Source organism: Heteronotia binoei, chromosome 4, assembly GCF_032191835.1.
Source record: "Heteronotia binoei isolate CCM8104 ecotype False Entrance Well chromosome 4, APGP_CSIRO_Hbin_v1, whole genome shotgun sequence".
Taxonomy (NCBI): domain Eukaryota; kingdom Metazoa; phylum Chordata; class Lepidosauria; order Squamata; family Gekkonidae; genus Heteronotia; species Heteronotia binoei.
The window spans coordinates 9630405-9642594 of record NC_083226.1 but is presented as its reverse complement, the minus strand read 5'-3'; the positions used below and the strand labels follow the sequence as shown (position 1 = coordinate 9642594).

Here is a 12190-nt window from a genome sequence, read left to right as displayed (position 1 = left end):
GCCTTCCCCGGGCTCCACCCCAAAACTCTTTTCCCAACTCGACTCTGTGAAGGTGAGGCAGGTGGTTACCAGTAGCAGGGCTTTCTCAGTAGTGGCACCTTCCCTGTGGCTTGCCCTCTTCATTTAGGTTTCTCTCCCTTCAAGGTGCCAGGATTGAGCATCTACTTTTCGACTCAGTCCTTTACCTCGGGAGCTGGCTTTTTGTGTTGTCAGTGAACCCCACCCTATTATAGCTTCAGATCCATCGCCGCTGTTAGTCCTGCTGCCAATGTGCTTAGATAACCAAGCAGCCCCCACCCCACCCCCGGAAGGGAAGGAAGAACTGATAATGTGCTATCTGTCAAGCATCGACATTTCCAAATAATCAAGCTTTTGTTTTAAATCAAAAACTTGTTTTATTGAAACTCAATGACTTGCTCCAAGGACAGGTACCTTGGAAGAAAACAATGCTTTCAGCATTACATGGTATCTTATAGGCTACTTCGAAAGACAGGGTTACAGATAACTTCAAAAGAATAACATAAAGATGCAAATTGAGTTGAAGGTTCAAAGGCTACACACTATGACCCCTTTGACGGCTAAGGAATGTTCACACCTCCGCTTCTCACACATTCTCTACTAGCTGATAAGACATGGCTGTGAGAATGTGGGGGGAGAGGCACTTTACATGAAGACCACAGGGTTACTCTACATTCTAAAGGCAGAGAGATTTGTTATGCACTCCCAGCAGGAAGAAGGGAAGAAGGAAAAGGAGGGGGAGGGGCAGAGGCATGGTTAAACCAGCACTTAAAATATCATGCTTGACACTATCATTTGATGTCCTGCTGCTCTTTTTGAGTCTCATCAATTGCAGAGAGAGAAACATCATGCCTGGCTAGGGGGCAGGCTCGTGCAATGCAGAAACTCACAAAGTAGCCTGGAGTAACTGGCTCCTTTGGCCTACCTTGCCAGGACCGTTGTTGGCATTAATTGGGATAACGCTCTCCCTGCCTGTCCGTTACACTGAGCTGCTCTGAGGAAGAAAGGATGTCCGTTCTAAAAATAAGAATATTCTCCAGTCACTTTCTCACACCAGCTTGTACTATGCTCTGCAGGATACGTATGTTGCACTCCAAGCTCTATCTCACTATGGGGTCCTCACCTTCACAAAAGATGCCCAGAACACAATAGAGGTCAGCAGTGCCGGAGGAGCGTTCCAGAGCCAGTTCCAGGTGAATAGCAGGAACCGCGTTCTGCTCCAGCGGGCTGCCTTGCCCAGCGTCCCCGGGAACTACAGCGTGGAAGTGAAGGGCTCCGGATGCGCCTACGTGCAGGTAAACAGCACCCCCCCACACACACACACACAGCATGCCCTGTCGTTCAGCAGACATGTCGGCTACTTAGCTCTGACCTCTTCTGTATCCGTGCTCTTTTCTTTTTCAGACCACCCTGAGGTACAACATCATTCTGCCCTCGCAGGCCTCTGGGTTTTTCTCTGGACGTGCAGACAAGAAATGCTTCCTGTACTGGCAGCTTCCTCCCACGGTTTCACCTTGTCTTGACAGCCAGGTAATGTCCCATTGATGAGGAAGCTTTGTGTGTGTGTGTTTGGGGGGGGGGCTGTGTCAGCTAGAATCTCTCTCCTGCTTAGGGTTGCTACAACACCCACTCATCAGGCGGGACACATGTTAGACCTGGTCTTTGTGGCCGGAATATCAGTGACTGATATTGCAACGGAAGCAGTGCCATGGTCAGATCACTTTGCCCTTAAGGCCCGTATGGAGGTGTCACCCAAAACCTGTTTAGGCGGAGAGCGTATTTTAGCTCACCCGCGGAGCCTGATGGACCCGGAACGGTTCCTAACGGCTCTACGGGATACCTGGCCCGCTGGCGATTCCCTGGATGATCTGGTAGAGTCCTGGAACGATGGGCTCTCCAGGGCCATTGAGGAGATCGCACCCAGGCGCCCTCTGCGCCCCCGCCCGAAACCGTCGCCCTGGTTTAACCGGGAGCTGCGGCAACAAAAGCGGGAGCTCAGACGACTAGAGAGGCAATGGCGGCGTACTCGAGACGAAGTGACCCGAACATCTTATAGAGAGAGTTTGAAGGCCTATGAGATGGCAATCAAATCCGCAAAGAGAGTATTCTTTGCGGCTAAGATTGCGTCCGCAACTTCGCGCCCGGCACAATTATTTGATATAATTAGAGGACTTACAACGCTGCCACAAGGCAGGTTAAATTCTATTGAATTGGAAATCGGCTGTGAGGCTTTTGCGAAATTTTTTGCGGATAAAATCGCGTCACTCCGCCCCGACCCCCCTGCCAGTTTGGAGACAGTTAGCGAACCTGAGGCCCCGAGCCTGTCTTCGGATTATACTCTGGATGGCTTTAGACCCCTCAGCCTGGAGGAAGTTGACAGGATTCTCTTATTGGCTCGCCCAACAACTTGTAAATTGGACCCATGCCCTTCCTGGCTTATTAAATCTTGCCAGGGGGATCTTAGATATCCTGTGCGGGATATCATAAATAGATCCCTAACGGAAGGGCACTTTCCAACGCCACTCAAAGAGGCTGTGGTCCGTCCCCTCCTAAAAAAACCATCTTTAGATCCGGCCCAATTGGCACATTATCGGCCGGTTTCTAATTTGCCCTTTTTGGGTAAACTTATTGAGAGGGCAGTGGCGATGCAATTACAGAATTTCCTGGAGGACGCTTCCATCCTCGACCCATTTCAGTCCGGCTTCCGCCCGGGACACGGGACGGAGACAGTGTTGGTCGCCCTAGTAGATGACCTTCAACGGCATCTGGATCGGGGTGGCTCGGCGGTGCTGATGCTGTTAGACCTGTCGGCGGCGTTCGACACGGTTGACCATCGGCTACTGACGTGCCGCCTCGCCGACGCGGGGATTCAGGGGTTGGCCTTACAGTGGCTTTCCTCTTTCCTGGAAGGTCGGGGACAAAAGGTCGCAGTAGGGGGGGAGCTATCCCAGAGGCGCACACTTGATTGTGGTGTGCCCCAGGGGGCGGTTCTCTCCCCGATGTTATTCAATATCTATATGCGGCCTCTTGCCCAGATAGCCCGAAGGTATGGGCTGGGGTGCCACCAGTATGCTGATGACACCCAGCTCTATCTACTGATGGACGGCCGGCCGGTCTGCGCCCCGGAAAATCTGGACCGGGCATTACAGGCCGTGGCTGAGTGGCTCAGACTGAGTGGGCTGAAGCTAAATCCTACGAAGACAGAGGTCCTTTGCTTGGGTCGCCGCGGCCCGGGGGGGGGGATCCCCCTGCCAGCTTTTGACGGTGCGCCGCTGATGGCGGCGGACAGAGTCAGGAGCTTGGGGGTGCTGTTGGAGCCTTCCTTAAAGATGGAGGCTCAGATAGCAGCCGCTGCCAAGTCCGCATTTTTTCATCTTAGGCGGGCAAGGCAGCTGGCCCCCTTCCTGGAGCGCGACGACCTAGCAACAGTGATCCATGCTACGGTCACCTCGAGGTTGGACTACTGCAATGCCCTCTACATGGGGCTGCCCCTGTCCCGGACTCGAAAGCTGCAGCTGGTGCAGAATGCCGCGGCCCGGCTGTTATTGGGTCTCCCAAAGTGGGGACACATTCGGCCGGGTCTTCGGACTCTGCACTGGCTTCCAGTGATGTATCGAGTCCGGTACAAGGTGCTGGTTATTACCTTTAAAGCCCTATATGGCCTGGGACCTGCCTACCTGAGGGACCGTCTCTCCCCATACGTTCCCCAGAGAGCACTGAGGTCAGGAACACAAAATCTCCTCTCTATCCCCGGGCCAAAAGAAGCCCGCCTGAAAGTCACTCGAGATAGGGCTTTTTCCGTTATGGCCCCCACTTGGTGGAATCAGCTGCCGGAAGAGGTGAGGGCCCTGCGGGACTTGGCTCAATTCCGCAGGGCCTGTAAGACGACCCTCTTCCGGCTAGCTTACACCTAGCCGGGATGGAACTTGACGTAACTGGCCTGCCATCTGTTTATATAAAATGATATGTTATTGGTTTTAAGCTGCATTGTTTTTATGAATTGAAATGTATTGGTTTTAATGTTTAAATGTGAAGTATTTAATTGTTTATATTTAAATTGTTAAATTGTTATTGTTGGAAGCCGCCCTGAGCCACTCCTGGGAAGGGCGGGATACAAATCCCGAATAAATAAATAAAAATACCCTCTAGGTGGTGGTAGTAACATCTCTCTGGGGTGCTCTCTACCGCTTTACCCTCTAGGTCAGGGGTGGCCAATGGTAGCTCTCCAGATTTTTTTTGCCTACAACTCCCATCAGCCCCAGCCAGCATGGCCATTGGCTGGGGCTGATGGGAGTTGCTTAGGGCTGAGAGAGCTCTTACAGCAGCTGCCCTTTCAAAGACAACTCCTATGAAAGTTCTGGCTGACCCAAGGCCATTTCAGCAGCTGCAAGTGGAGGAGTGGGGAATCAAACCCGGTTCTCCCATATAAGAGTCCCCGCATTTGACCACTACACCTAACTGGCAAGCCATGGGCTTGGTCTCTGCTGGCTCTGGCAATAAGGTTGCCAGCTCTGGGTTGGGAAATTCTTGGCGATTTGGAGATGAATACTAAGGAGGGGAAGGATTTGAGGAGAGGAAGGACCTCAGTGAGGTATAATGCCATAGACTCCACCTTCCAGAGCAGCCAAGGGAACTGATCTCTGTCATATGAAGACCAGTTGTAATTTCAGGAGATCTCCAGGCCCACCTGGGGGTGAGCAAAACTAAGGCTTAGGCAGTACACTGGGAACCCCAGACTTGTTACAAGTTCATGCCTAAGAACATAAGAGAAGCCCTGTTGGATCAGGCCAGTGGCCCATCCAGTCCAACACTCTGTGTCACATAAGAACATAAGAGAAGCCCTGTTGGATCAGGCCAATGGCCCATGCAGTCCAACACCCTGTGTCACATAAGAACATAAGAGAAGCCATGTTGGATCAGGCCAATGGCCCATGCAGTCCATCACCCTGTGTCACATAAGAACATAAGACAAGCCATGTTGGATCAGGCCAATGGCCCATCCAGTCCAACACTCTGTGTCACATAAAAACATAAGAGAAGCCCTGTTGGATCAGGCCAATGGCCCATGCAGTCCAACACTCTGTGTCACAGAAGAACATAAGAGAAGCCATGTTGGATCAGGCCAATGGCCCATCCAGTCCAACACTCTGTATCACACAATGGCCTATATATATATACACGCACACACACACTGTGGCTAATAGCCACTGATGGACCTCTGCTCCATATTTTTATCTAATCCCCTCTTGAAGCTGTCTATGCTTGTAGCCGCCACCACCTCCTGTGGCAGTGAATTCCACATGTTAATCACCCTTTGGATGAAGAAGTACTTCCTTCTATCCATTTTAACCTGACTGCTCAGCAATTTCATTGAATGCCCATGAGTTCTTGTATTGTGAGAAAGGGAGAAAAGGACTTATTTCTCTACTTTCTCCACCCCATGCATAATCTTGTAAACCTCTATCATGTCACCCCACAGTCGACGTTTCTCCAATCTAAAGAGCCCCAAGCATTTTAACCTTTCTTCATAGGGAAAGTGTTCCAAGCCTTTAATCATTCTAGTTGCCCTTTTCTGGACTTTTTCCAATGCTATAATATCCTTTTGGAGGTGCAGTGACCAGAATTGTACACAGTATTCCAAATGAGACTCCACCATCGATTTATACAGGGGCATTATGATACTGGCTGATTTGTTTTCAATTCCCTTCCTAATAATTCCCAGCAAGGTGTTGGCCTTTTTTATTGCAATCGCACACTGTCTTGACATTTTCAGTGAGGTATCTACCATGACCCCAAGATCTCTCTCTTGGTCAGTCTCTGCCAGTTCACACCCCGTCAACTTGTATTTGTAGCTGGGATTTTTGACCCCAATGTGCATTACTTTGCACTTGGCCACATTTAACCTTTAACCTAAGGGGACCAGACAGTGGGAGGCCTTCCCAGCCAGCCCCCGCCCCCCCGTTAGGGTTGCCAGGTCTTTGGAGGTGGAGCCAGGAGACTTATTCTCAGAATAAATAAATATAAATACAGCAGCACAGTTTCCCTGAATACAGTCTTCATTTCCTCATCCTCTCTTTTTGCCTACCTGGCAGCTGCACTTCCACTAAATGAAAGTGAAATTTGTCATACCCCCCCACAAGTCCGCTTGTCAGGCTTTGGAAGCATTTAGAAGCATGGCTTTTTAAAGGGACACACACACACACTCACAAAGCAGTCAAGATAGAGCATGCAAGTCCATCTTCTGTGATCTCACTGGGACTTGCTGAATGTAACCATCTGCTGTATTTCAACCAGCTTCTTCATACAGGAACAGGAAAGGAGAGCAGCCTAGGAGGTGGAGGTTTTCTCCGTCTGATAATCATGTTCTACCTAACTCTTTCCTATCCATCTTACTATAGAAATGACAACTGAAGCTAATACAAAACAACGGGACTCTGCTCTCTGCCTTTCTCACAGCTTCAAACACTTGTGGCTTTGCCTGCTTGCCCTGCCCCCGGCTTTCTTACTGTTGAGATTTAAAGGCACACGCACATTCCAAACCACAAACAATTGCAAGCGTCTTCTAAGCCTTCTGAGGTTTAAAGGCACATCGTGGCTGTTGGGGCGGGGCTTTCCCCTGCGGGCCAGCTGGCTGGCAACAGGGAGGGCCCCGCAAAACCGGGGGATCCCCCACTAGGAGCTGGGGACTGGCAAGCCTGTCGTTTCCCACGGCAACTCAATAGGCCAGAAGGGGGGAAATGGGGTGGGGAATAGGCACCCCCATGATACACAATAGCATTTCTGGCACACACATTTCTGGGCAACGCTCTAGCATTCACCAGAAAGTTGACTGGGTGCACAAGAAGTGGTGAAAATTCCTCTCCAGTTGCCAGTCCCAGGCAGGTGACCCTAACTGAGCCTAGAAAATAAGTGTATTGCCATATTCCCAGGACATTCCAGTCCTCTATTTCACTTCTTGTAGCTTTTGGCTCTGGTTCGAATACAGAGAGAGACTTTTCCCCCCCTTCTTGTCCTAGTTACACCGGAATGCGAAACGTCTCCAACATGGCCATCATTGACATCAAAATGCTGTCTGGTTTTGTCGCTGACGAATCCTCTTTAGAGCAGGTAAGAAGCGCAAATCGAATATTCTAGAGGGAAGTAGGGGCACCAGGAATTTCCAAACGGGTGTGATAAGCACTGGAATTAAAATTTATAACTTTAAGGAGGCCCGTCTGAAAGTGACCAGAGACAGGGCCTTCTCGATTGCAGCTCCCTGTTGGTGGAATCAGCTTCCGGAGGAGGTGAGGGCCCTGCGGAACCTTGAACAGTTCCGCAGGGCCTGCAAAACAGCCCTCTTCCGGTTGGCATATAATTAATTGTTATCGGAGTGCCTGAACATTCAAATCTCGAACATCAGATTATTCAATACTGGAATATACTGGATCAGAGGCGGAGGCAGCAGATCGCCCCCCCCCCCCCCGGAAGGTAGGTGCCAGTACCTTCACTCCATAAGACGCACATACTTTCCCCCCCCCACTTTTTTTTTGGGGGGGGGAGTGCATCTTATGGTGCGAAAAATACGGTAGCATCTTTCTGCGGTAGCTATACAGTCGTCCCTCTGAAGCAGAGGTTTTTTTAGGGGAACAAATATCTCTAGTCTGGAGATTCATTGTAATTCTGGGAGATCTCCAGGCCCCACCTGAATGTTGGCAAGCAAACCAAAGTGTTATTTTGGTGTAGTGGTGTAGAGCTGGTTTGGTGTAGTGGTTAAGTGCCTGGACTCTTATCTTATCTGGGAGAACCGGGTTTGATTCCCCACTCCTCCACTTGCAGCTGCTGGAATGGCCTTGGGTCAGCCATAGCTCTCGCAGAGCTGTCCTTGAAAAGAGCAGCTGCTGTGAGAGCCCTCTCAGCCCCACCCCCACGTCACAGGGTGCCTTGTGGGGGGAGAAGATAAAGGAGATTGTAGGCCGCTCTGAGCCTCTGTCCTTGAAGGGGCAGCTGCTGTGAGAGTCCTCTCAGCCCCACCCACCTCACAGGGGGTCTGCTGTGGGGGAGGAAGGTAAAGGAGATTGTAGGCCGCTCTGAGACTCTATCCTTGAAAGGGGAGCTGCTGTGAGAGCCCTCTCAGCCCCTCCCACCTCACAGGGTGTCTGTTGTTGGGGGAGAAGATATAGGAGATTGTAAGCCGCTCTGTTTCAGAGAGAAGGGCAGGGTATAAATCTGCAGTCTTCTTCTTATTATTATTTTACAAAGAAGTTCAGCAAATGACATGAGATGTCATGTTCTGGGTGTTGTGAGAGAGGCACATAATAAGAAGCCTTGAGTTTCCTCCATGGAAATCTCCTTCCACACACACAAAGAAAATCTCAGCTGCAGAAATTAATCCCAGAAAGAGTGCAAAAATTAGAAATCATCCATGTATCACTATTTTGCAGCAAAGCCTTTGTTTTTCACTTTGCTACCGATTGACATAATACTCTGTCTTGCATGTAAAGACCTATTTCTTTCTCCTTCTCTTCTCATAAAGCTGCACGGCCAAATCATGCGCAGAGAAAAGAAGAACGACCACGTCCTGTTGTATCTGAAGAATGTAAGTTTGGAGGCGATGCGTTTGCAGGTTTATAGCACCATCACAGTCTCAGAAGAGACCCCCCCCCCTGACACCTCCTGTCTTCCTTTTCTCAGGTATCATCGAAGGCAATCACCTTAACGTTCATCGTAGAAGAAAGCCATCCTGTAGCCAACATCCAACCGGCTCAAGTTATCATCTATGATTATTATGAAACCGGTAGGCATCTGGGAAAAGCTGTCCATTCAGCAGCAGTCTCCTGGCAAAGGCTTCGTGGGGAGAGGGGGAGGAGCGGGATTTCCGAGGAGGGTTTTTGTATTCCTATGCTAAAGGACCTCTGATTCCTCTTACAGATGGAGGGGGGGGGGGTTCCCTTGTCCCACCTAATGTGACCTGGATAGGCCAGGCTATCAATCTTGTCAGATCTCAGGAGCTAAGTCGAGTCAGCCCTGGTTAGTATTTGGGTGGGAGATCCTTGAGGAAGTTGCCATCTCAAGGCAAGAGGTGGGCAGGACTGGTTCGCCCTTGCCCGCCTCTGCACGGCAGCCCTGGACTTCCTGGGTGGTTTCGCATCCAAGTACTAACCAGCGCCAACACCACGCTTAGACTCTGAGAAGTGACAAGATGAGACTAGCCTGGACTGTCTAGCTCAGGCCTACTCTGCAGACACTGCTGCTTTCCAGATCGCAGGACTGAAGACTCTTTCGTGGCCATCTAGACTGGGGTGGACGGAACTGAATAACTGATGCTCCTTTTCTAAAGGGGTCTTTTTAGATTGCCGTTCCTAGATTGCAGGAGGCTCCCTTCCTGAATACCTGAAAAGGGAACTCTGCCATGATCCCCGTGCTGTGCTGGGGATGGATTCAAGCAGCGTCTGATTTACAGGGGCGCCCTGTCTTTTCTTCTCCCTTTCCAGACGAGTCTGCCCTGGCTGAATACAACACTGCTTGTCCACAGAACTCATCTTGAGACCGACAGACAGAAAGGTAATACAAAGCAAGGAAGCAGGAGCTGCAAGGAAAAGAAGTGAGGTTGCCATCCTCCAATTATAACGAAGTTTAATAAGGTCATCAAAAGACCTATGTGGTCTGTTTACGCAGCAAACTACGATCAAAGCAAAGGTGGTTAACAGCTATCCTCTAACCCTGTTCTAGGGTATACCTGAAGGCGGTTGGAATCAGGATAGTTATTTCTTGGAGTTCCCATGTTCAGAAACCATCCATCCCTTCGGTTTCCTAGGTTGGGGGCTAGAGTTGCCAGCCTCCAGGTAGATGAGCAACCACAGCAAAGCAACTGTGTCAAAAATATAAGCCAAGACTGTGCAAACAATACTACGCTATCAAAGATTTCAGGTTTTCACGGCTGGTAACATCATTAGGGTTTGTAGAATCTTTCGGGATCAAGTGCCGTGTTCTACTGGAGAAAGTTTTCCTTCCAGACGTTATTCCACAGAACAATCAGCACAGTCAACAACCATCTTCCTTATCTTCAAACCCCTTCCAACCTTCCCAGCAATTAACACAGAACAATGGTCACATTCAACAGCCAGTTTCCTTATCACTACCCTTCCAGGAAGCCCCACCAAACAATGGGCACATCCACAAACCAATTGCCCTTTCATCACACCCCCTCCAGCCTACAAATAGCAGCTCTCCAGCAGCCCTGGCCCCACTCAATGCACAGCAGCCAAGAAGGTCTGAGCGCCTGCTCCGGCTGCAGTGCCACTGAGGATGTTCTCCGCAGCTGAGAACGAAACGTCTGGAAGGAAAACTTTCTCCAGTAGAACACGGCACTTGATCCCGAAAGATTCTACAAACCCTAATACTACGCTATATCGATTCAAGTTAAAGTTCGCAATAAGTCAGTGCCCACATAAACACCAATTGAATAAACCGAGCGGTATCAATAATTGAGCAGGGGTTCCGTATTAAATAAGGTGACCGAAAAGAAGAGAGATTCTCTTGAAACTTGCAGAAGAAGTAAACTAGGGGGCATGTCGTCACAACTGCAACGTGGTACAAGCCTATGAGGATTTTTCCTGGCTGAACATTGAGTTCATCCTTCGTGGATCAGAACTGTGAGAATTTTGCGGCTAGAATTTCGAGAGACCCGGCTGTGTGGCGGTGCCTGCAAAAATCATTCAGTTGGTGCTCATGCGTGCACTGACTTTTTGTGAACTGAGGCAAGGCACTAAGATCGGTATAGATAAGGAGAGCTACAACCAGCAACATGGCACAACAGGATTACTGGATCGGAGAGTAGTGCAATAGAAACAGCACAAGACAGACCACCACAAACAAAACCACAACCCTGTTCTTTCCTGAACAATTCCATTCTGAATATGCTGTCGAAAGAGAGAAAAATATGTAAAAAATGGGTGGGTGGGCATTAAGAGCGGGGGGGTCACCATTAACAGCAACACTAGAAGCAGAGGTAATTTAACTGTTGAACTGTTCTATCTGATGAAGACAACTGAAATGCTTTGGGAAGCTTTTATAAAGTCATGGTTGTGCTTTCTCGGAATGTTTATGGCTGTTATCTCAGTTAAATGTCTTTTCAAATTACGTGTCGGGTCCAGACAGAATCGCCAGCGGCGATAGGCCCCTTTCTGATGGTGGTGGTGTGGAGAACAGCTGCAAATAAAATGCCACCTCAGATTATTTTTCCTTTCTTTCACTCTGTCAAATGAGAATATTTATTTGCCTTTTCCAACAGGGAAATCGCAGCGTGATGTATTTGTGTGCCACATCTGATTCAGCGAGCCCCGGAAATGGCCGAAGGAGACAGAAAGGAAGACAGAATCTATTTTTTTTAACCTGACACCAGCTTATGAAGACCTCGAATTCCTCATTTCTAGAATAAAACATTTTATGAGTGTTTCTCCTCTCTGTCCGTGTGGCTTCCTTTACCGCCTGATGCTCTGGGATATTCTTTCCTTTGGAGGAATGGGAGGCTGATGTTTCTGGGAGCTACTTAATGCTTTTCAAGAACCTTCCCAACTCCCACCCGCCAGATGGCAACTCAGAGGATGCAGTTAAGTTACAAAATGGCAGCTCGGTCAGTGGAAGCAGCAGCTTGCAAACTGTGTGGACGTTGCAGCATTTCAGAGCAGGTCTGTCTGTACTCTTCAGGCAGGGAAACTCTTCTTTTGCTGTTTCCCCAAAGCAAACCATCATCCCTTCCCCACTGCCCGCATTGTATATTGCCCTTCAAGGGGGGCAAAACAGCATTCACCTGGGCAGGGCTTTTTTGAAGTAGGAACTCCTTTGCATATTAGGCCACACACCCCGATGTAACCAATCCTCCAAGAGCCTACAGGATGTGAGCTCCTGGGTGACTGGCTGCATCATGGGGGTGTGGCCTAATATGCAAAGGAGTTCCTGCTACAAAAAAAGCCCTGCAACTGGGAGAAGCAAACAGCCATTTTAGCACAGGGGGGAAGAGTTGCTAGCATACTCCTTTCCTTGCTGGGGAGGAGGAGGAGGAGAGGTGGATGGGGAAAGGTGCTGAGGTGGTCACTCCAACATCCAGAGCAAAATGGTGTTCTTGAGCATCTTTCCTTCTGCTTTGTACAAAAGGAAAAGAGGAGAGAAGCTGCCGCAGAAGCTGTAAAGAGAA

The 12190-nt window shown here is 49.5% G+C and overlaps 1 protein-coding gene across 1 annotated transcript in view; it reads left to right on the top strand.

Moving 5' to 3' along the window:
- The window catches only part of LOC132569863 (ovostatin-like), a 142250-nt gene extending 130799 nt beyond the window's left edge, over positions 1 to 11451 (top strand). Inside the window, 8 exon segments of the mRNA XM_060236294.1 lie at positions 1095 to 1313; positions 1423 to 1464; positions 1466 to 1548; positions 7035 to 7125; positions 8531 to 8593; positions 8689 to 8791; positions 9489 to 9558; positions 11288 to 11451. Of these exon segments, the coding sequence (XP_060092277.1) occupies positions 1095 to 1313; positions 1423 to 1464; positions 1466 to 1548; positions 7035 to 7125; positions 8531 to 8593; positions 8689 to 8791; positions 9489 to 9541 (654 nt within the window). The 3' untranslated portion in view covers positions 9542 to 9558; positions 11288 to 11451.
- Positions 11452 to 12190: the final 739 nt, after the last annotated feature.